The sequence below is a fragment of the Durio zibethinus genome, chromosome 23, assembly GCF_047325235.1.
Source record: "Durio zibethinus cultivar Kanyao isolate XHJ-2024 chromosome 23, ASM4732523v1, whole genome shotgun sequence".
In the NCBI taxonomy this organism is placed as follows: domain Eukaryota; kingdom Viridiplantae; phylum Streptophyta; class Magnoliopsida; order Malvales; family Malvaceae; genus Durio; species Durio zibethinus.
The window spans coordinates 6417104-6441645 of NC_143184.1; the positions used below are offsets into that span (position 1 = coordinate 6417104).

At 33.8% G+C, this 24542-nt stretch overlaps 4 protein-coding genes across 14 annotated transcripts; 3 read left to right on the top strand and 1 right to left on the bottom strand.

Moving 5' to 3' along the window:
• Positions 1 to 736: 736 nt before the first annotated feature.
• LOC111314366 (NADH dehydrogenase [ubiquinone] 1 beta subcomplex subunit 3-B-like) lies at positions 737 to 7652 on the top strand. Of its 6 annotated transcripts, XR_016332414.1 has the most exons (6): positions 738 to 1084; positions 2146 to 4568; positions 4861 to 5004; positions 5216 to 5459; positions 5555 to 5648; positions 5989 to 6154. XR_016332414.1 is itself a non-coding variant. In XM_089752255.1 (5 exons), the coding sequence occupies exons 3-5, from the start codon at positions 4973 to 4975 to the stop codon at positions 6250 to 6252; spliced, it is 390 nt and encodes a 129-aa protein (XP_089608381.1). In that variant the 5' UTR covers positions 737 to 1084; positions 2146 to 4568; positions 4861 to 4972; the 3' UTR covers positions 6253 to 6422. The 6 variants fall into 6 exon arrangements, 3 of the variants coding, with proteins under 3 accessions (XP_089608381.1, XP_089608382.1, XP_022771373.2); XM_089752255.1 differs by lacking the exon at positions 5216 to 5459 and having other exon boundaries at positions 737 to 1084; positions 5989 to 6422; XR_016332413.1 differs by having other exon boundaries at positions 5417 to 5648.
• LOC111314365 (photosystem I reaction center subunit IV A, chloroplastic-like) lies at positions 6564 to 7383 on the bottom strand. Its single transcript, XM_022915637.2, has 3 exons — positions 7129 to 7383; positions 6864 to 6929; positions 6564 to 6763 (listed from the first exon to the last, which is right to left on the bottom strand). Exons 1-3 carry the CDS (start codon positions 7381 to 7383, stop codon positions 6659 to 6661), a joined length of 426 nt encoding a protein of 141 aa, XP_022771372.1. The 3' UTR covers positions 6564 to 6658.
• A 401-nt stretch (positions 7653 to 8053) lies between the features above and the next one.
• Positions 8054 to 11862, top strand: LOC111314367 (uncharacterized). Of its 5 annotated transcripts, none has more exons than XM_089752840.1 (7): positions 8054 to 8336; positions 8638 to 8778; positions 8912 to 9128; positions 9222 to 9349; positions 10034 to 10136; positions 10213 to 10270; positions 10349 to 11862. In XM_089752840.1, the coding sequence occupies exon 7, from the start codon at positions 10772 to 10774 to the stop codon at positions 11570 to 11572; it is 801 nt and encodes a 266-aa protein (XP_089608966.1). In that variant the 5' UTR covers positions 8054 to 8336; positions 8638 to 8778; positions 8912 to 9128; positions 9222 to 9349; positions 10034 to 10136; positions 10213 to 10270; positions 10349 to 10771; the 3' UTR covers positions 11573 to 11862. The 5 variants fall into 5 exon arrangements, with proteins under 5 accessions (XP_089608966.1, XP_089608964.1, XP_089608965.1 ...); XM_089752838.1 differs by having other exon boundaries at positions 9222 to 9344; XM_089752839.1 differs by lacking the exon at positions 9222 to 9349 and having other exon boundaries at positions 8884 to 9128.
• Positions 11863 to 15850: 3988 nt separating this feature from the next.
• Positions 15851 to 21930, top strand: LOC111314369 (uncharacterized). Of its 2 annotated transcripts, none has more exons than XM_022915651.2 (6): positions 15851 to 16239; positions 17278 to 17421; positions 18016 to 18095; positions 18247 to 20133; positions 20858 to 21008; positions 21099 to 21930. In XM_022915651.2, exons 2-6 carry the CDS (start codon positions 17286 to 17288, stop codon positions 21815 to 21817), a joined length of 2973 nt encoding a protein of 990 aa, XP_022771386.2. In that variant the 5' UTR covers positions 15851 to 16239; positions 17278 to 17285; the 3' UTR covers positions 21818 to 21930. The 2 variants fall into 2 exon arrangements, with proteins under 2 accessions (XP_022771386.2, XP_022771387.2); XM_022915652.2 differs by lacking the exon at positions 15851 to 16239 and adding an exon at positions 16776 to 17028.
• The last annotated feature ends 2612 nt before the right edge of the window (positions 21931 to 24542 follow it).

A 24542-nucleotide genomic window follows, 5' to 3' on the forward strand; every position in this document is an offset into this window, starting at 1 on the left:
CGGTGTAGCAAAATGTTTCATAACAACTGACCTCTCACTGCAGATTCAATTATTTCAAATGAGTTCTTACTCTCATTGCAATCTGCTTTTTTAAAAAAAAAAAAAAATTTTGGTTGGATTGGATCAAAAACCATACATGCCTTATCAACATATTTATTGGTCTTTAGGCCAATAAATTTGGGTCAAAATTTAATTGATTGTTAAATAAAATAATTAACTGAATAAATTAAAAATTAAATAATAAAACAATTTTATTGAATCTATTAAAATGAGAATTTTAGAAAAACTCGTGATTGACAAATTTGTTTAGTGAAAATAAATCATGGGCTATTAGCAAAAGTATTTGAGAGTTTTAAAATTATTTTCACAAAGTGATTAATTTTTAATAATTATTATAAAGACATACAATGAAACAAATTTACAAAATTTCTTCTATTAATTAAGAAAATTTTTAATTTTTTAGATACATAAAAATATTAAATAATAATAGCAAAAAGTAGAAAGTAATAATTTTTTATTAATTAAAAAAATCGATAATGAATTTTATTATAGATTTCACTTTCATATACTAACTAAGTACAAAATAATAAAAAAAGAAATTAATATCTTCTAGATTTTACCAAAAATAATAATTAAAAAAAGAATATTTGTTTAAAATGGAAAACGAAAAAAGAGTAAATTACTTCTAACTAGGAGGGTAAAGAGAATATTAAAAAAAGGGTAAAGGGCACATGTGAGGTGGGTTGGGTAAGATATAATAGAGGCCGAGGGTAGTGCGTAGACCAAATCTGAAAGGGAGAGAAACGCCGAGCAGACAGAGGGAGAGTCAGTAGAGAGACGCAAGGAGAAGAGGATGGGAAAGAGGCTTGGACCAACAGGGGAATTCTTCAAGAGGAGGGACGAGTGGAGGAAGCATCCGATGGTTAGCAATCAACTGCGACACGCCGCTCCAGGGCTGGGCATCGCCCTCGTGGCCTTTGGCATTTACTTGGTTGGAGAGCAGGTCTACAACAAGATTTATGCTCCTTCACCCTCTCATCATCAACAACAACAACACTCTCTATCTCAATCTCATTGAGATCAGGTCTTTCCCTATTCCCTTTCCATCTTTTCTGCGGCTTCCTTTTTCACTCTCCTTCTTTGTACTCTAAAATATATATTAAAAAATAGACATTCTACTGCTTCTTCTGAGTTTTTGTATTTATTTTTATTACTATTAATTTCTTCCTCTCCAATCCATTCGAAATGGGAATGATCAAATGTTTAGGGTTTCCCACATAGATTGGTGTTGTGATTAAATTTTGTCAAATAATCCTTTTCTTCATCCTGTTAAATTAATGCTGCTGTAAATTGAAATATGAAGCTCTTAAAATTTTAGGGCCTTAGGGTATTGCAATTGTGTAAAACTGATTTCATGGTTTGCAAACAATATCTTGCCAACCCTGCAAAGGTATTTTTTGTTTGTGTAACCATTAACTTAGACAATGACTTAGATGCTTCAATTTCAGATCTAGATTGGCTCTGGGGTCAATTAGGGAATTGCGGGCTGCAACAGGTTGTTTGTTGCAATCTATTACTTCTCCTACATTTTATCATTTGTAAAGCGTTAATGTTGCATTATTCATTCACATGTGCAGGCGCACGCATGCTAAATAGTTGTCTGAAATGTTGATTGCCATTGAAGGTTATGATACTAGGCTTGTTCTTAAAATGATTTTTATGGCAACTTATCATGAATATCAAATCTAGGAAATCATATTGCCCTAAAAGTCAATGATACTCGGGAATTAACATGCGAATTAAAGTTAATGATACCAAATCAAGGGAATTAAATGTATTATTATTTTCCGAAAGCCCATTGTAATGAAACAAATAGAGCCTAATAACCATGGTAATTTTACATACAAAGGCTTGGCTTACCTTTGGTTGTGGCGTTTATTCTTCCAAAGCACATCTAATAAGTTATATGGTAGTACAATTTTTTTATATTTTTTGTACCATGGTAGGCCTTGAGCTTCTATTAGGGCTCTTGATAGTTCTGGTGTTGTAGACAAAAGATTATCATAAATGTTCTATTGTCTTGAACTTTGCTGATCATACTTGGACTCCACAAATTGACTTTTAATTGGACAATCAATCTTGCAGGTAGATGCTTAGTGGAAGAAGAAAGTTCGGACATCCTTATGTTTCAATTTCCCTCCTGTAGTTTGCTGTAATAAGCTCCTTACTGACATAAAATGGACTTGCTTTAAGTTTGAATATTGAACATGTAGGGGAGCTATTCTATAGATGATTTATCTGTTTCCTTGTTGTGTTGGTAAGTTAAAATGTGGTCAGCTTAATGTCATAAAGGTGTTGGTTAAAAAGATTTTCCATCTTTCTCTTGAAGTTATTCACCCTATCTTTTGAATAGAAATATCTCTTTCTAGAAGGTAGACTTCATGTTGTTGCGGATGCAAGAAACATCTGTCTTTCCTGGGTAAGAAACCAGCAATTTTTCATGATCAGGAAGGTTGTCTTTTTTTTATCCTAGAATGAACCTTGAACTTCTGAACCTATTCATTTAAGCGATGGAAGGTCTTGGACTCTCAGCATCTAGTGTTTTTAAATCTTAACCCCAAAAAAAGCAGCCATCCACTTCATGGTTGTTGATAGGAGTGTAAATGATGCATTAGTACTCACAAGTTACTTGAGTTCAATTCGAATAAAATTCGAATTTGATTCTATTATTATCGAGTCGAACTCGAACTCGAGTAGTTCGACTCATCGATCGAGTCAAATTTGAGTATTTTTATATCCAACTCAAATAACTCTCGAGTCTAATTGAGTTTTTATATTTAAATATATTTTTATTATTTTAATTAATAAAATATATCGAGTTCGAGCACAAATAATCGAATTTTTGTCGAGTACACGAGTCAAGTTTATTTTTATATATTAATTTAGCTTGAACTAAGAAAATGAAACTTGAGCTTGAGCTAAGAAAATGAAATTCAATCGAATTTGAGTGGAGAATCGAGCCGCGAGTTAAGAGTTGAGTTTGAGCTCAAATTCAGGTTTTTTACTGTATTAGCTGTTGAGCATTGAAATCATATGGACTAGGCCAAGACCCCGTAACCTTTTACTTCTTCCATTTTCAGTTGAATATTTATATGTTTTGCCATGGCAAGTTCACCTATTTAAATACTTTATCTTCACTCCGGTCCAAGTTTTAGCTAGGAAATTTCTCCTTTAATCTTTAGTTTAACACCGGACTTTTATTGGCTACATGAGGTTCTCTGCTTTTTTTGACAAATGGCAAGTTTTATGTTTCCATGCTATTTTCCTATGTATTATCACTCTACTTTTTTCCTTTATACACCTTTCAGTTTCCAGTATGAAAGGGAATTAAATTTTGTTATGTTATATGAGCCTCAGCCAGCCAGTTGTGAAAGGTTTACGAAACGAGGCTTTTAAATTTTCCGCTGCTTTGGTTGACGTTCCTGCAAAATGCGCTAGAGCCAAGAAGTAGACATGTTAATTATGTAAATCGGCATAGGCTAGTTTTGGTCCTGATCGAAATGGAGGTCCAAATATTGCGCCTGGGCTTTCTAAAATCAAGACCCAAAAGGACAATGGGCAACTCACAACTGGTACGCGTGGCAATCTCGTGATCGCATTTCTCCAGGAATCGCCGATGCTAGCTGTAACAAACGAAGTAACGAACCAAACCAACGGAACTCTGCAAGTTCCACAAGCTGTCCAGCCATGGCTTCCATGGCACAATTTTGTTACATTCTTGAACCCTCAAACCTTAGACACAAGTAAACTAGTTTCAGATTTTGCTTCCAAAATCCTAATTATAGAAAGAATGCACTCTCTTCTATCAATATAACATCTCATGCAAAGCCATCGTCAGTCTTTTCTGCCATCGTTTGTTCTGTTGCGAATAAGCCCTCTTCCTCCTCAGAAGTTAGGTACTTATTCCCTCTCTCATTAATTGTTATATTAACTTCTTACTCCTGATTCTATGCTCATATTTATGAGTTTTGGAGAGTCTTTTCAACACCCATTGAGAACATTTGGATTGACCATTGCAATGGATTGAAGACACGGGTTCTTAATATTACTTTGTCATCATTGTTTATAGTCGGCGGTGTATTCCCATTGATGCACACTTTTAGTTTCAGACTTCAATAGGAGTTTAGAATTTTTGGTGCTTAAGGTAGTTACTGAAAATAAGAGGGCAAGAAGGAAAAAGAAACAGGATAAGGAACAAGGGAGTGGCGAGGATCATTAGGGTAGAGCTGATTATATCCTTTTGAGAATTGATGTCTGACAAGATGTGATGATAGCTTTCGGTTTACACATTTCTGCATAAAATGAGTTGGTGAGTCCTATTTAAATGCTTGCTTCAACTACGTAAGTATCATTATTCATCATGAGATGCTGCATCTTCATCCAAAAAAAAATTTTTTTTTGTTATACAAAAGATTCAATTGGACTACTAACTGTCATTTGTTTAAACTTTAAATAAGGTGATTGGATGAGCAAAAGAAATTGGCTGGTGTATCCCCTGAATCTCCTGTGTAAGAGTTCCTTCATCTTACTCACCATCTTCTTCTCATTCAAAGATTCTATAATACAAGTATACATATGCCTTCTTAGACCTTGCAAATGGAATCCTTTTTTATTCTGACCTTATTTTAATGAAATCTTAGAATCATTAGACACACGTTTCTAGAAAATCTTGGACAATGAGCAACTATAAACTCAACTAAGAATGCAGAACAAATGCTTAAAAAATTCTCTGCATTGTCTCGACAATTGTTAAGAAATCCTTATGTTGGTAAAATATACCTTTATGTGTTCATTATGTAGTTATTTATCTCTGCGCTTGGATGGTTGTGTGCGTGGAAATGGCATTGGCCTCCTTGGAATGCTATTGTTGCTCAGTTGCCACCCGTAAAGGGATTAAGGTCAGGTCTTCTTGATGGAATGGATGGAAGAGTTCTTTGAAGGAAGGTCAGTTTACCTTCTATATGTTTCAAGTTTATAGGTTTTCTCCATTTACTTTCACTTAGCTTGCTTATTATGACAGTTGCAATCTATGTTAATTATTCTTTAATTAACATATATAGGTGCTGTTTCTATTTCTTTTCTTCCCTTCTTTTTTCACTTTTGGTTTTTTGATATTTTACCACTTTTGGTGTTTTTATATTTTACCACATACCAGAGTCTAGTTTCTTGCTGAGAAACAAAGTTTTGGTTTGACAAAAAGTGAGATGATGAAGCAAAGATAAGGTGATATGAAAAAGGATATTATGAATTTTTCTTTCCAGAACAATGAATATTGTGTAGTGGAATCTGAATGTTATCATTTTCGCCTCCTCTAATTACTATAAGTTTAGTTCTAATGACACTGGTCCACTGCTAGGAATGATTTGCTTCTCCAAAAAACCGTACGGAATGGAAGATTGGTAAATTTGATTGTGGAATTGTGATGGTTATCTGAAAATGCAGTATGAAGCCAATGAGAAGCTTTCTAATCTTATATCTCTTTTTATGTCACCAGAAATGATAAAAAAAAATTAAAAAATTTTTGCGTCATGGTGAAAATCAAATTCCACAACATGGTGTTTGCAAGAGAATCAAGAAAACTTATTAATGTGAGTTCTTATGCTTTTATCTTATATGTTCTTGTTCATGTAGTAACTGTAGTCTTTGGAATGTAGGAATGATGGCAATTTAAGCTAAACGTGAACAGTCAACTAGCATTAGTTTGTTTAACAATTTTGGCTCCTCTATTCTGCTAGCAGATTTCGTTTTCTTCTTTCTAGTTCTTTTACTGCAGATCTTGCAGCGTCCTGCCCCTCCTGTTATATTATAGTTGTTAGTTAGACACAGACTTATTCGGTTTCTATGCCAACGCAATATCATGCATCTATAATTCTGTTTTTTTTAATCCTTTTATCTATGATACCTCAATTGAGTAATCACATTTTTCAGGTTTTGTACGCAATCAGAATGAGAAACCTAGAGGAACAGAGTTATACTGCATATGGGGGCAGCTTATTGAGCCGTTGTAGTAACATCATTTTATGCCAGGAATCTTTTGCTATGTGCACAAAGATAATTTCATTCATACATGAAAGCAGAAGGTTTTTGTCTCAAATCCCGCCATTCTTGAAAGACAGTTGTGTCATTTGGAGGGGGCTCAGCTCTTCAGATTCTAAACGATTCCGATTCCGACAGGTGCTTCCAGTCACATAATTTATCGTATCTCCGGATGAACTTTGGGTCGGAACCAGAAATATTGCAACATTCTTTCGCATTAAAGGTTTACATACACTAAAAATGAACCTGCCAGGTGCTCTATTCTTGCATTTGTACCAAGATAATTCAAATTGCAACCGAAACAGTGATTATGTTCGAGGACCAAAGGTACTTTGGAAGATACGACAGTCAGTTTTCAGAGGGCATGGAAGTCCCTCGAAGGATGTGACAGTTAAACAACGTTTTCCAGATGATCACCATTTTATCGCTGATGATTGAAACACAGGTAAGGAAAAGAAGACAAGAAATCAGAGAGAAGATTATAGGATTCACGTTGATTTTGGCACAAACAAGCTTAAGCAAGAGATGGGAAGAAAACCAAAATTACAAATGCTACAATGACTCATTTAACTTCTTCAATCTCATCCAATGCGTAGTTGTTCGTAGATACATTGGCGTAATTAACTTTGTTGAACCGAACCACAACTGGATAACGGGTCTTGGGTTCCTGCACAAAACGAACATAAAATTGAAAAAAAAATTAGATCGTTTCATGAAAGAAACATGCACATGCTAGAGGGAGAGAGAAAAAAGAGAGAGAAGGTGACCTGGTCAACTGCAACAACTGATCCATAGCTGTTGTACCAGTAGGACTCCCTCCTAAGAATCTTGACCTATGAGGTGAAAAGCAATTTAAAGTTATTTCAAACATCTAATAATTCTAAGGCTCCTTCTTTGGCCAAAAAATGTAACTCAACAAAAGGCAGATTTCCTCTGTAATGATCAAGCTTAGCATGGATGGTTATATATTCAGCTATCAGACAGACAAGATTTGGGGTTATGAGTATTGATAACTGTATGTCTTTAGCTAACCTTGGTGCCTCTTTTTGGTCCAATTGGTGCCGGTTTAGGCTTAGGGGCTTCACTTCCTTCTGGTGGTGCAGTGGTGATAGTTGGAGCTGGTGCTGCAGCCTCCTCAGCTGCCCTCACAACAAGCCTTGAACTGTTGTTGTTGTTGTTTGAAGGGAAAAACACCATGCTACTCTTGGAAACTGAACTTGCGTTCCCTATGACATTGGGTGTCAGCAAGAACCCTGAAGCTGCTGATGCCATGCTGCAGCTAGCCATGTCTTCACTCTCTGATCTTTTTGTCTCTGAAACAGATGGAAAGGTGGAACTGTGCCAGATTTGTCGAGGAAAAGAAAGAAGAAAGATTGAGAGGCCTTGAACGCATTGAATTTTCTGTTTTTTTCTTTCTTTTTTTTTTTTTTGGCTCAGAGAATTATCTGATCATAAGAAGGTGGACTCAACCGTTTCCTCCACTAAGGAGCTGCCACCTATGCACTATGTTCCATTGTTTGGATAATGTGATTACAAGACATCCTTTCAGAACTCCAGTCCCTACCCGCCTTTTTTCCCCTACTCTGGTTTAGAAGAAAAAACAAATCCAACAAAAAAAAAAGAAATAAAACTTCATTTATTTTCTTATTACTTGTTTGTTACACTATTAAAAATTATTGCATAAAATTAAAAATATAATAATTAAAATCATAGTTAATTAAAATAACTTTTTAATATAACTATTTTATACAAAATAACATAAATTTATTTAATATTATAATTTTCAAAAAATTAATTATTTTTATGTACAAATGTGTTACCCCTAGTTTGTTTTAAAAAAAAATAGTTGCAAAAATAATTATCAAAAATAAATAATTTCCTAATTTCAAAAAAAAATTCTTGATTTACAAATTTGGACAAGAAAACCGACAAGCCGAGTGCATCCTCTTTTCACGTGCCATTCGGCTCTTATACTTTTTCAGTTTCTAATTTCTCTTCTAAAAGTCAAAACAGTCAACAACGGCCATATTCCTGACTAGTTTCAGTTAACCAAAGCTAGGGTTTTTTATTTTAAAACATTCCCAAAATCAAATAACAAATGAAAGAACAGAGATTGAAATGAAGAGAAGATATCACGATATTAATCCCAAAGATCGTTCACTAATTCCAACTTCATTCCCTGCAGAGCTATTCCCATGGTTCGGAGCCCAGTACCCGACCCGATTTTCAATCAAATCGAGGTTTTCTCCTCCCAATAATTCATTTGTAGCGAAAATTGTGTTTAATTTGAACTTCTCTGGCTGTACACAATGCTATCATCCAAATTCGAGCTTACCTTGATTAATTCTTTTTTAACTTTTGTTTGTCTAGACAGAAAGCATTTTCCTAGAAATAATTTCCTTTTAAAAGCCTAATTGAAAAGAATTTAATTAGATTACCTAATCGTTTCCCTTTTACTACGACCTTTTCTGTTAAGCGTTTAAAGAATTTTGTTATATTATGGCTCAATTTTGATGGATTATCATATTCATGGATTTGCAGCTGATGGCCCTAAAACCTCTGAGTTTGCGTTTTTCAAGAAACTGAAAAAAGATGCCAGCCAAAGTTTTGGCTCTTATTCGATGCATAGGCAGAAAAACCAATCAAACAAGTTGAATTTCAGGGAATTTAGTAGAGTAGTAGGTAGGTTTAAGTCAGATATTGCCCTCACTTTATCAGAAATTGACTGATATCACCTTCTTTTTCTTCAGTGCATTCAATTCTCAGTTTTCTTTCTCATCATTACAGTTATGATATTCCCTTCTTTACTGTACAGAGGGGACCAAATTAATTAGGAACATCTCTAAGTCCTAGAGGGGACCAACATTACTAGAAATTGTTCTAAGGACTTTAGGTCCCCGCCATCTGCTGACAGATCACTGTTAACAATGTTAGCTCTAAGGACTCAAGATCATCGTTGCCCATTAACAATGTGATACATTTCAACTTTGATTCATTCCTCTCACCAGTTGACAGAGCTGCAAATAACTCGGGTATGCAATGTACAGCGAATTCTTAATTTATTGTTTGTATCAATCCTTTGCTTCATTGATTGCTATCTTTATCTTTTAACCATTGCTATGTAGGTGTGCTTCAATAGATATCATTTGACTAATCATTTGCACCTAGTGATGTCTGAGTTTGGTGGGTTTTCAGTTTTAATTTATTGATGCAACTATTACTCTCAGCCGACTCCAAAGTTATGGGATGTAAGGTTTAATTTTTTGTTGTTGTTGTTGATGTAACTATTACTCTATACCATGCCTGTTTGTGTTCATAATGTTTTTATGAATCTTCATTACCTTTTTTGTATTGTCCTAATATAAAGTAAAAAAAATATAAAACAACACTATTATCCCTGCAAAGGTGCCAACTTTTGTGGCCATAGTCAGACCCCACTGAAGCTCTTTTGTTAAATTTCTCATCAACAGTCTCCACAGAATCCAAAGTTATGAAGTTAATCTTGCAAGTAACCAGTGTTCCTGCTTTTGTTAACAGAGATCAATTTAAAGAATTCCTTTTCAGCCTTTGAGTCTATATTCAGCATAGAAGATTGGTTAGAGCATGATAGGGACAACAAGAAACCAGGTGGTAGAAATCCTAGTCCCAATCTTCTTTGTCCTCTATTAAAAGCAAAGGAGGTAAAGAGCGGAAAAAGGATCTAGGGAAATGCCGCATATGTTTTTGTAGTTCTGCTTCTTTTCTAGCAACCAAAATTGTCCTTTTTCCATTGCATCTAGGCAAACTGGCTGAGTTCTTGTTTTCAACTTGGAATTTCAAACTGTATTAACAAATACATTAAACCATCATATGCTGTTTGAAACAAGATTAGTAATTGACTATAATTGAGAATTACAAGCCATTTCCTGAAATAATATCAGATAATTTCAACTTTCAGGGTCTCAGTCGGATCAAGAAGAATTATTTTCTAGAAAGAGACAGAAACTGAGCCAATGGGCTCATAACTCTTTTCCTGAGATAAAGGAACTCCGTTCAATGGGGTTAGACTTGTCATTATTAAAAGTTAATTTCGTTTTTTCACAATTCATATCATGCACTGAGTAGATGTTCTCTCAGGTATGATCTTATTTCAATGCTCCTTAGTCAGCTTTTACCTTGGAGCAATGAGAAAAAGGTATGCTCTTTCAACTTTCTGTATGATATGACTTCTTTTCTTAACTTGATTACATAGAAAAAATATTGGCTCTTTCAGAGTTGCAGTGCACCTGTGGAGAGCAATACCAAAACTGAGTTACTTGCCTGCCCTATGTTTGATATTCCTTCCAAGAAACTTTATTGGTTGCCAAAAGGGAACATCGTGGAAGTTGATATTTGCAGTACTTGGAAAATGGTACATCATCTTATAGGTCAGACAGATCTGAGTGGGACCATGCTCTCTAATAACTGCTCGCCAACCAATAGAAATCGTAGAATCCCATCAAAAGAATTTAAAGTCACCTAGCTGTGAACTAAGAGAGAAAAATCGGTTCCCCTGTGTCGAAGGTGAGTCCATTTTTGGCTTTCCATTTTTGAGACACGGATCTTTTCCACCATTTAGTTCTTTAAAAAAGTCAGATTATTTTCATGATCCAAATGGATCTTTGCCTGGAAGAGAGCCACATTCTCTACTCCTTGAATGGGTTCTGTAAACATGAATGAAAGGAGCTTATCAGCTACTTGTCACAATTCAAATTGGACAATAGTTCCTGCAGCACGAAGTTCATGGGATCATCAGCAAAATCTAAATAATTGGTGTGAGTCATTTGGTATGCTTGGGTTGTGTTCATCAACTGTACTTGGAAATCACCCCCAAGATTTTTATTCATTAGTGCCTCCCAATAGTACCACATATGACAAAGATGAGCTCGGAAGATCTATTTTAGAAGAAAAGGTAGACACAGTTGCAAATTTGAATCATCTTCCTTTGACGTTATCACATTCATCAAAGTGCCTTAGTCTAATTGCAGATTGCAGTCATTATGAAATAGCATGTAAAGGTAGTGAGACTAGTGACATCCTCCTTTCTCCGGGAAATCACCCTGGCTTCATGAGCAAGGGTTTAGGTGAGGAGAACAGAACTCCTGGTTTTGGAACTCACGTTTCATTTGTTCTTGGTGTAGAACGGAAATGCTTACAATCAAGTGGTTTAAGGAGAGAGCGATGCTCATCTACTTATAATGATCTTCAATTTCCTCAAAAGGGAACCATATGCTCAAACTTTCCTAGTAAAGATGAATTTGAGAGTTCCTCAGCTGGTTTGAGTTATAGAAGCCTTATGACCAGTGAAGATATGCTAGACATCCATGACTGGCAACCTTTCTATTGTCAAGTATCTTGGGACAAAGATAAGGCACATCCCTTGTTGCCTCATAAATCAAGTTGGGAGGATTGCACAGAAGAAACATATGATTGTGATAGTCAAGTCAAATGCCTTTGATGCTTTCTTTGCATTTCCTTGGGGTTCGTGGGGTTGAAGCCTAAGCAATGCTGTTATCTTTTGCTCTTCAGCCAACAAGTATGGTAGCTAAATTTGTCAATCGAATTGTAAATGAATTAAAGTTTTAGGTGGATAGAGTTCCTTTATGTATTTTGGTGATCTTAAATAGTTTGTACTGACTATGAAAATCGTAGGATATATTGAAGGTAGTTGCACTTTTTTTTTTAATCTTATATTCAGTATTGTCATTCTGACTATGAGAATCATGAAGAATTTTCACTTGTGAAAAAGTTTCTGGTAATTTACATGTCCCCAAGAGTCAATGCCATGGTTAAAACTGCCTCCAACGACATGGCCATATTCATATCTGTTACAGAAGGTGCAGGTCAGAGACAATCAGACAACACGAGAAACTCATAGTTTTGCAGCTTAATTCTGACACTTTCTGTCGAGTGCCTAAGAGCATGCAGAAGGGAACCATGAGCAAGCAAATACTCAAAACTTGATCTGAGACTGAGATAGTGCATCCCCAGGGCTTATTAATGACAGTTTGAACTTATCCCAAGCGATAGGTTTCGAGGTAAGGATCGATGCATCATGTTAGGTAGAATTCTAGGTTTGATTTTTTGGATGAATACAGTCTGGGGTTTAATGAATGGTCAAATGCATTGTTAGATCAGTAATATCATCCACAGCAGAAAGATTAACAAGAAAAGAAAGTGTTTTTGTTGCTAGGTGGTATATTCCATTAGTTGGAATAAAGTCAAACCATTTGCATTCAAGTACTAATTTGGCGAAATGAGCATTCATCCCCACATCACAAAACACACAGGTTCTGATTTCTGAATCTCCTCAGCTCTGATTTAGCATCAGCATATTAATGAAAAAAATGTACAAACTAAATTCGCCCTAACAAATCTGCAGAATCCACGTCTTTACTTTTCTGTCCTCTTTTTGTCTGTGGGAAAACGTTATATACATCACTTTCCACTTACATTTTACGCAAAATTTTTTTTCTATTTACTTATAAATTTATGGTTCACTTTCATTATTAAAATGGATTAGTAATGTTAAAAATTAACCATATTTTAATAAAATTATAAAATTATTTTATTTTCATTGTTTTTTTGGTAACGAAAATGAATCATAAAGTTATTAGTAAAAAATGTTTTTACAAAAATTATAATTAAAAAAGTCACAAACCATAAACAGTGTATATGAAATTTATTTTATATTTTCTTTTGTTGTTTTCTTTATTCCTTTTTTTTTTCATGTTAGTGTGAATTAACGTTTGCTAATAAAGTTTATTAAGCTACCTAAGTTTAATTATCACGTTGAATAAAAAGCTGACGTGGTATGATTCTATTCTAGGGCTTATGATTGACTGACGTGGTGGGAAGGACTAAACAATAATTTCTCCATTTTTCTGAACGTTGTGGGTCCCACATTCAGCCACGTCACTGATCCCCAAGTTGTCTCTGTTGACTTGATCCGTCGAGCATTAAGCCTTCGTTCACTTTGTTCACATTTCCTTAGCGAATCTTCCTTCCTGTGTAAAGGTTAAACCAATGAATAGAGCTTGTCACGTGAAATTTTGGGTGTTTAAATGGGCCTGTCCGTTGTTTGGTACTTGTATTTCCAGCTTTCAACACCCCATTTCAGGTTTATTTAAACACAATATAAATTTTTTTCACTTGTCTTTTTTATCATTTTGATTTATTAAAATTAATGATTAAAAAATATAAATTTTTTTTTATTTTACATTGATATAAATTAATTCTTCCTCTAATAAAAATATCAAAAGATGAGTAAGGAAGATGGTAAAGTGTCGAGAAAGTTACAAAGGAGAAAATGTTTAAGTCCTATGTATTTAGTTTTTTTTTTTTATCTTATATATAAGATGAAAAATGATAATTTAATTGAAACAATTGATAGGTGATAATAAATTTATGTGAAATTTGATTAAAATTTATGTGAATAATTATGAAATATATTTAATAATTTCTTGTAAAATATATTTAATAAATTTAAATAAATTAAAAATTAAATGTTTAATTATGAAATGAAGTATCAATGAGACATTAATAAAAGTGTTAGGTGGACCTTTCATGACAAACTAATTTTAATATAAAGTGACATGTTAGTTAGACTTACACTAACTAAATGATAAAAAAAAAAATAATTTTATTGATTAAATAAATAAACGTAATAATAAAAATTAAAAAATAATTCCCAAGGTTTTTGATCCAGTGATTTAAGGTGTTTGATAGAGACATAGCGAATTTAGAATCGAGCTCTCCTTCTTCTCCGTTATATCATGTGGATAAAAAAAAAATTAAGAATATACATACATATATTTATATTTATATATAGGTAGGTAGAAGAAATTTTGTTGGTCAAGGTCCTTTCCGGGATAAATGGAAATAGACTTACTTTAACAATTTAATTATGTACCCACTATAAACAAAATGGCATTATTTAATTTATGCCTTGTACAAAATCTTTCATCTTTGGCCTCTATATCTTACCTGCTTCTCATTATTAGAAGAATCATTGTTTCAATCATCTGCTGCGGTTCCACCCTCGTTTTCAGCTAATAATTAACGGGAAAAAGAAATATAAAATACAACGAAACAGTAAATTTCATTTGCATGTATTTTTTTTCTTACTCGATTAATATTTTATTTAAATGTATAATGACAGAGATTTTTATCACATCAAAATTATTGTTTTGATACTAATTTAGATAGGAATTTGTTGGCCAGTCAAATTTTTTTTTGCTGGATTTACGTATGACATTGGAATTCGATCGCAGCTACCAAAATCACAAGGTGAACACTCCATCTGCCAGAGGATTTTTCGTAGGCCCCTTGAGAAAATTTTGGGTTGTTTTTGTACTCTTTTTATGACTACTTGAGATTAATTAGAAGTCAAAATCAATTACAAAATCAATACAAAATTTAATTATAATCTTTTAGATTGTATCAAATTAAGTTCGAATTTAATTAATGATAACCAAGATTTAGTCTAATATATTGATAAACTGGCTTTTTTTTACTGTGTCATGCATGAAATTTTTTATTATATTTTTTTATAATTTTAAATTTTAATTTATATTAATTTTTAGGTTTAAATTAAGATAAAATTTATATATTTTGAAAAACTTTGATAAATGTAAATTTTTAAAAATTGAATAATTAATTAAATCAAATTATTTAAAATTATTTTACATGTCAATAATATAAGTTGTTCACCTAAATGTTAACGTAAGCAAATATTATGAAGTTTTTATGTATATTATAATATAATATTATATATGGTATGATATAATATATTTTTAAATTTTTTTTTAAAATGAGATTATTTTTAAGTTTTTGGCTTATTTTCATTGATCAATAAAATTTTTTTTGTGATTAAACAATTTTTTGTTAAATAAACGTAAAAATTTCATAAATCATTTTTTAAAAATCAATTTTTATTGAATAAAAGAATTTTAATATTTTATTATTTTCAAAAAATTATAATCTTATTATTTTTTATACTTAATCTTATTATTTAAACAATGATATCATATATAAGGATATTAATAATATATTAGTCATTGCATGTTATTCAGATTTAATTCGAATAAAATTTGAATTCGATTCAATTATTATCGAGTCGAGCTCGAACTTAAGTAACTTAACTTATTGATCAAGTTAAGTTTGAATATTTTTATATTTGATTTAAGTAATTCACGAGTTTAAGAGAATTTTTATATTTTAATTATTTTAATTAATAAAATATATCAACCTCAAACTTAAATTTGATTATAAATAATTAAAATTTTATTAAATATAATAATCGAATTTAATCGCATGAGCTTGGTAGTTTAATTTATATTTTGAATAAAATTAAAATTAAAAAATAAAATTTGATCAAATTCGAATTAAATTTTGAATCTTAAATCTCGAATCGAACTTAAACTTAAATTTTTTATTATATTAACTCGAATTCAATAAATTACATATCCAGTCGAATATCAACTAAACTGCCTAAATATTCGATAAAAGCTCTTGTTAGGTTAGTCTTAGCTGGCATTTGTGGAAGTAAGAAACAATAAAATATACAGTTAAGGGCATATGTTACATAACGATTAATTTTTGGCCAGTCAAACAGAAAACCAGAAAAAGGAGAGGCCAAATCAAAATTAAAATAGACATAGAGGACGTAAATGAAAAATCGTGAAAAAATCATTATCCTCATCATTATTAACTTTTTGGGACTTAAATCTCTTTTACCCCCACGCCCCCACGCTCTCGGCCACTCACCCCCAGTTTTCGCTCCTCTTTCTCTCTCTCTCTCTCTCCTCAGCTGCTTGTTTCTCTTTCTCTCTCTTGCGTAATCGAAGCAAATAAATGAATCAGAATTAAATAAGCTTGTTTCGAGTCCGACACCCGTAGTCGGTTGAGAGAGAAAGGCATTTTTTTTTTCCCATTTCCATAACGAAAAAAAGAAAAAGCCAAAAAAAAAAAAAAAACCAAATCCTCTCTCTCTCTTTTCGCTCTCAAAGCTTTCCTTTTCAGACACGCACTTTACGGAAAGAGCGCCGCAAACCGCCGCTGTAGCCGTCAGATTCCGGTGAATCTCCGCCCACATTTCACGTGATGCCAGATTCTGATCACCAGGTCATTCTCTCTCTCCCTCTGTAAACTAATATCTGCCTCTTAGCCTCACGGAAAACGGCACCGTTTCTGCGCATGTCAGTTTTTAGGGAGAGCTAAGGAGCACTTGTCAGTTTCACTGTTTTCCGGCATTCTTCTTCCGATCTCTTTTTTTTTTTGTTCTATGCTTTTCTATCATTTTCAAAGAAATGTAACTGTAAAATGAAATGTAATTCTCTTTCTGTAGATTTGCTGTGCTTTACTTTGCTGTAATTTCAGCTTTTTTAGAAGCTTTTTAAAAATATATATTCTTCCTTTTTTATTCGACTTATTCTAGTTTTTGAATCTTAAAGCTTATTCTCTTTACTTAATAATAATAATAATAATAATAATTTTATTTCTTGTTTTATAATCTTTTTTCTCATTTTCCAATGAATGCAGTTGATTTCTTACTTTGATCATTGTCAAATTAGGATAGAAATTTGATTTTTTTTAAAAAAAGGAATACTTTGCAGTTTTTGTTCAGAGCTTATAGCGACGAGCGATGCGATGAAACGTGTGAGAAAAAAGAGAATATTTTCTGAAATTTTCACTTTTCAAGAATATTATACTTGTCTTTTTTTATATTCTCTCACATTCATCATATATCCCTTCAAAATCAAGTTCCTTTTTCTTCTTTGCTTATCAACACTCCCTGTATTTGCCTTTTCTTTTTTTTTTTTTTTTGGGGGGGGGGGGGGGGGGGGGAAGGGGGCGCTGGGCTTTAATTTTAATCAGTTTTCTCGTATGGAATTCGGACCTGGAATTTGATTGGTAAATTAAATAGCATGTTTGACTTGTAGAAGTTTCATTATTTTGAGTTATTATTATTATTATTGTTTTTGTTTTTGTTTCCTTTGAAGTTTATTCTGTTAAATGCACTCTCATTTAACTAATTTTGTAGCTTTAATTTGATATTTTTCCTTTTTCCTTAGTTGATTTTAGTTTTCTTTTTTCTTTTTGTATTTTTAACGGGAAAAACCTTGGAAATAAATTTGGTTTTTTTATTTGTGTGTCTAACAGGTCTTGAAATGAGTGGGATTCAGAACAAGAAAGGTCAGAATATTGAGAAATTTCCAGGTTGCTTGGGCAGAATGGTAAACCTGTTTGATTTGAACTCAGGTGTTCCTGGAAACCGCCTGCTTACTGATAAGCCACATCGCGATGGTGATCTCCCTTTCGTGAAAAAGCTAGTTTTACTTTTCATCTACTTTGAAGTTTGAACATGTTATCTGGATATTGGGATGATTTGGTGAAAGTTGTTTTCTCAATCGTGTGTTCACTAGATCAATTATGGCATGGTTCCCATGATCAGCACTTGTTTCAGTGTTTCAATTCAATTCAATTCAATGCATTTGCATTTCTTTTTATCCCTTGTTAATTGTACCAATTTGAGAAGTATGTAAAATATCATTTGGGAAAGTGAACTGCTGCAAACACCTTTATATTGTCTTACAAAATTTTGAAAGTTTTAAAAATGGTTTAAGATCATGGAATTTTACTCTGATTCTGGAGGTCTTTTTTTCTAGTTCCTGTTGATTGCCTTAAGTATACTACTGATGCTTTCCTTTTCATCATCTTTCTACATTTCTGGTGTTAGCTCACTGACAGTTTTAAGTTGAATAATTTTTTCCCCATAAAATCACTTTGATATTCAACTTTATACGTGAACCTAGTGTTGCTTATTGGTATTTTTGGTTGTTTGTGCTTCAATTATATATTTAACTTGCTATTGTTTACTTGGTTTTGGTTGATGGGCAGGTTCCTCACTCTCAAGGAGTCAATCCAATGTGTTAAGGATGTTGAGCCCAACCTTTGGAGATCAGATAGAGGATAAAGCTGTAAATACTGTGCATTCAATCTCTGAAATAGTAATTATTATAAACAAGTTGGAAACAGATTCTGAGCATAACTTGTCTCTATACCTTCCGCTTGAATTATAATTAAATGTCCTTGTGTCCTGACCTATGTTGCAATTTTTGGTGTGTGCAGATTGTATCTGAGTTAAGGAGAACTTTGTCAAACAAGAGAGGTAATGGAACACCCATGAAGATGCTCATAGCCCAGGAAATGTCAAAAGAAGTGGAGTCTAAGCAGAACCCACCCAATGTGGTTGCTAAGCTGATGGGACTTGATGCACTACCAAGGCAGCAGCCTAATTTAGCTGCACAAAGATGCCATTCTAAAGGTTCGTCTCAGCATTCCTTGAGACATTCTGATATACCAGTGGAAGGCTGGGAGCGAGATCAAGGCTTTTCAGACAAGCAAATGCAATGTGAAGTAAATCCCTGTCAAGAGCTGAACAACTACAAAGATGTTTATGAAATCTGGCAACATTCCCCAAGGACAACTTATTCAAGAGACAGCTCTCCACAAAACGGGATGTATAACAATAATGTGAATGAGAAAAAAATGGCACTAGTTCGTCAGAAGTTTAGGGAAGCAAAACATCTGGTGACAGATGAAAATCTTCGCCAGACCAAGGAATTTCAAGATGCACTGGAAGTTTTGAGTTCCAATGGAGAGTTACTCCTCAAGTTTTTGGAAGAGCCAAATTCCACACTCCCTCAGCATCTCTACAATTTCCAGTCTTTATCTCTACCTCCTGAGACAAAGCGTATCACTGTTCTTAGACCTTCTAAGATGGTTGACAAAGAAAAATTTGCTGGAATAGGGAAGAAGGGTGATAAGCAGACAAAGAAAGCAGCACAGATTGGTCAAGTAACTTGGCGGGATAAAAAAAACACTGCATGTTCTCCTGCTTCCCCCAGTCTGAAAGCTGATGAATATCTTTCCCAACCAACTAGAATAGTGGTATTGAAGCCCAGCCTTGGGAAGACGCAGGACATTAAGATGGTTGCATCTCCATCTCCCTCATCACCTAGGATATTACATGGTGAAAATTTTTATGAGGAACCTGAAGATGATGGTGCTCAAGAATCAAGAGAAGCGGCAAAGGAAATCACTAGGCAGATGCGTGAAAATCTGATGCACATGAGGGATGAAGCATTACTTTCTCCTGTGTTCTCCAATGGTTATATTGGTGATGATAGTTCATTTAATAGATCTGAAAATGAGTATGTGTTGGAAAACCTCAGTGATTCAGAAGTCATGTCACCAACTTCTAGACATTCATGGGATTTCAGCAATAGGCTTGGAAGCCCTTATTCTTCCTCTTCCTTCAGTCGTGCATCATGTTCTCCTGAGTCCTCAGTTTGCAGGGAAGCAAGGAAGCGGCTTTCGGAAAGATGGGCCATGATGACATCAAATGGGAGTTCTCAAGAACAAAGACATGTTAGGAGAAGCTCAAGCACATTGGGTGAGATGCTTGCTCTTTCTGATACAAAGAAGTTGTTGAGATCTGAAGAAGAGGGAAGTAATAAGGAACACGAACCTAGGGGATCAACTTCCTGCATAGCTAGTAATTTGAATGAAGAAGAAATTACAAGTGATTCTCCCAAGAATCTTCTCAGGTCAAAATCTGTCCCTGTGTCTTCCACTGTGTATGGTTCAAGGCTTAATTTTGAAGTTTCATATTCTGAAGCTTGCAAAGAACAAATTCCCAAGGAACTGACAAAGGCAAAGAGCATGAAATCATCCTTAAAGGGGAAAGTTTCAAGTTTATTTTTCTCAAAGAATAAGAAAACAAATAAAGAAAAATATAGTGGATCTCAATCTACAGATGAATCTCCATCTGCAACTCCTGGAACGGGGTCACCCATCATTCATACTCAAAAGATTAGCAATGATGCATCTCACTGTGATAATGAAATTGGCATCCAAGAGTGTTTGTCCCCTGTGCCATATGGATCAGCAAGTAAAACTCCTTCACCAGATTTGACTGGCAGGGGACAGAAACAAGGCATGATTTCTGTGGAGGTACTTCAAGCTTAGTTTCATGGCCATACATATGTTTATTGAATGTTTACATCTTGTTTTATACACATATGTACATACATACATGCATACATACATACCTATATCAACCTGCTCTAGTTTTTCTGCACTGCTTTGAGATTTAACTGATATCATGGTCAGATGGAAAATTGGAATATGTTGCCTCCCATTTGTTTAATCTAGGAAAGAGGTAGGTAGCACATGAACTTCTAATGTTCTTTTCTCATTATCTGAAGTTGTGGGAATGCTGAATGTGAATGGGTATAATTCCGCTAGTAGGGTTAGAATATATTTTGCTTGTACAAGGCAAGGGTACCCAGAGTTGTGTGAATGTATAATTCCTGTAATAGGTTTAGAATACATTTTGCCAATACTATGGGTTTAGGGTGGTGCTCTATCAATTCTAAGCAATTTTGATTGTTAAATAATGTCTTCATCTGCTTGAACAAAAACGAACATCTTTTATGACTGAGAGACCTAATTGAGGGTTCATCTTATATTTAAGAGTGTTATTATATTTTCTATTCGTTAATTGTTCTTGGCTATGAAAAATATTATACTCTTAGTCAACTTGTCAGCACCCAATTTCATGAGCTGATAATGGCCATGAAATGAAGATTCTGTGAATTGAACTTGTTATCAGATGTTTTGTCTTCTAAATTTATATGAGTTAATCGTTTATCAATATTGTGCTTACCTTTTGTAGGGAGGGTTGTCTGTAGCAAAACCTTCAATGCCTTTCCGTATAAGTGAGAATCAGGACCAGCCAAGCCCTATCTCTGTTTTAGAACCTCCATTTGAGGAGGATGAGAAATCAATTCTAGAGTATTCTGGCAGTATCAAACCAGTGCACCGAGGTAAATTTCTCTTATTAAACTGGGAAATTTGTTATTTGTCTGATTCTTATTTTCTCTTATCCTCATCTACTGTCCCCTTCATTAAAACAGGACTGAAGGTGCCACCTAAGTCTAACTTGATTGATAAGTCACCACCTATAGAATCAATTGCTCGCATCGTCTCATGGGATGATTCTTGTTCAGGGACAGCCACATTATATCCATCAAAACTCTCTTTGGTTTCTCCAGGTGCCAAGGAAGAACAGGATTGGATTTTCTCTGTCCAATCATTATTATCAGCCGCTGGTCTCAATGGCGAGGTGCGGTATGAGTCCTTTATTGCCAGATGGCATTCGCCTGAAAGCCCATTGGATCCATCCTTGAGAGACAAATATGCCAACTTGAATGACAAGGAGCCTCTGCATGAGGCTAAGCGACGACAATGGAGATCAAACAAGATGCTTGTGTTCGACTGTGTCAATGCAGCATTACTGGAAATCACAGGTTATGGGTCAGACAGTTGCATGAGAGCAATGTCATTTGGCAGGGGCCAGAAGGGGGTCATGGAGGGTGCATCAATCATACTGGTTGACCATGTGTGGGCCCAAATGAAGGAATGGTTTTCCAGTGAGGTGAAGTGTTCCGTGGGTGATGATGGGGACAGCAACAGCCTGGATGTGGAAAGGGTGGTGCAGAAAGAAGTGGTGGGTAAAGAATGGGTTGATCATATGAAGTTGGAAATAGATAACTTAGGAAGAGAGATAGAAGGGAAGTTGCTACATGAGCTTGTGGAAGAGGCAGTGGTCGATTTGACCGGTAGGGTGTTTTGAGGTTTTTTTTGGGTTCTCCTCTTTTTCTATTGATCGTAACTTTATTGCTTGTGAAATTGTGCATTTGATGCTGCACGAATGTTTATATATTAATGTGATAAGTTGTTTAAAAATTTTCATTTTGTGATGAGATGTGTATACATATAGTAAATATTTCCACCATCCATCCGGCATTGTATAATTGACCATAATTCTTCTTTCAGGTCCCTCACCCGTGCAGGCTGCATGTATATGTGTTTTCCATCTTATTTTTTAACTTTAGTTGCGTGGATGAGAAAACTACTCTGTTGATGTCAATTAAGCAATTACTATTTTTTTTTTTTTGGTCTCATCGAGGGAAAGGCAGCCTGTTTGTTTGTACCTGCGAAAGGAAAGTTGACCGACAGTGACACAACTACTAATGCTGAGTCAGAGAAGAAAGAGTAACCTACGGAAATGGCGATTTATTATTGGGGGGTATCTTGTGATATTTTAATATTATTTAACAATACACCCTCTAATTTTACAAAGAAAATACTATGACGTCGGCTTCAGGTTGTCTGTATTGTTGAAGTAGTAAATTAGGCCAGCAAGCATTGGTTATTATTTCTCATGCTTCTGTTTTAGTTGATATTTTATTTTTTAAAAAATGTGAAAAGTAAAATATAAAAAAATAATTGAAAATAAAAAACAAATAACATTTAAACCTTTTTTCTAATCCAAAAAATATATTTAACCCTTTTTTAGTACAAAATTCAAGGCGCTTAAATACCATTAATAAAATGATGCGATCTTTTACATAAAGGCTTGATGTATGGTGTCAAATTGTGGTCTTAATTTGATTTTGAGGTTTTTGGACATAAATTTTATCATAGAAATTAGAGGAGGATGTCACTAGTAAGAAATCAGTTTCTTATGATAGATCACGTACGTCCAATGTTGAGCTGGATTTGATAGGGATGTTTCACTGCTTTCAATCCTGTCTTGTCGAGTAAATCCTAAATTACCAGTTCATCGTTTCCACAAATTTAATCAGGAAATTTTATAACGAGATGAAAATTTGATCCTAATAATATCATCTTTCAACTATTGTCATCATCAATGAGACATGGGTTATTGTCTGGCAATTATGAATTCAGCCGTTAAAAAAATATTTGCTCTTTTTGTTCGACCCTTTTTATTCACATGTTGTTCTGACTTCTGACGAATCAATCTTTCCCTCTGCTGGTCTTAACCAGCTGTTTCAGACTTTCATCCCTACTAGTCAAAATTGGTTGGATGATGATAATCTTCATTGTTGATTGATTCTTTGAAGGTTTTTTTTTTTTTTTGGAGTGATTAGTAATTTGGCAATGTTCAAATTCTATCCGTACGTACCACTTTTTCAGAATATGATCAGGTTTCTTGTATATTTTGTTGGTCTTTTCTCTCTCTCTCATTCTCGTCGACGTGTGTGAAAGTGAAACGACAGGGATGATAATTTTTTTTTTGGAATAATTACACGTGTTTCATAACCAAAATTGTTAAAAAATCAAAACTTTTTCATATACTGTCTTATTCAATCAAATAAATATAATGATAAGATAGTTTAATAATAAATTAAGAATTTACAAAGAAAATCTTTAAAAAAAACCCAACCATTAAATTACATTTGATGACAATGGTGTCTTCATACACCTTTCCTAACTCATCTTTCTGCACATGAAGTGGCCATGCCAGAAAACAAATTGGGTCAACACAATAATGCCTTCCAATATTCTTTGAAAAGCTTAATGAGCCCTTGATAGTTGACAAGCTTTCTCCAAGGTAAATTTTATTTGGGGAAAAAGCATTTAAGAAATAGATTATAACAAAGCAAGGTATTTCTTAAATTATAAAGAGAAAACATTTTAATGTAAAGCAATCCTAAATTTTTTTCGGATGGTGATTGTTCAAAGCCTAGGCTACCATTACCATATTTTCACGAGTTTCTACTCAACAAGAGTTTGGGTTGGCTGGCCCATTTCTGCCAACTAACGATGACAATCACAGTGACTACTACTACTACTAGTAGAGGTTAGATAAAGCATTTATTGATGCAATGTTGACTTGATAGATTGGATGCTCTCCTCTAAATATAAAAACAAAAGTATGAGAATAAATCAGCCATGTAACACCAATTTTTGTAGTTTTTGCTATTATAGTTGTGCCTAGGAATTTGGTTAAACTCCTGGAAATATATTGAGTTACAAGAGAGTATAGTGCTTCGTCCTTTGAAATGGTGAAAAATAGGAACAGTTGATGTAATAAGGAAAACAAGAATAATTCTTATTCATCTCTAAAAGCATTAGTGGAAAACAAAACTAGGTGGGTAAAACCGTAAAAGGTGGAATATGTGACAGAAACAGCTAAGAGAGCATAAATAAATAAATTCAGAGTGACAGTGCAAATATTATCCTGTAAATTAAAGCACCGCTCAAATGAAATCTCGTGACTTGTATGTTATCTGACTTAATAATCTAAAGAAGCATTAATAAATAAATTCAGTACATCCATGCTGAGATGGCAGTAAGAGAGTTGACTTCGTCAAAATTATTTGGATTTTTACATTCAAGAAAGTGTAAAGAAAGAAAAAAATAAATTTTGAGTTCAATTAATTAATGTAATTATTTATTTTTAAAAAAATAAAAAAGTTAATTAAAATTTAATTAATACATATCACTATTTATTTTTAAAAAATAGAATTCAAGAGATTAATTTTTTTTTA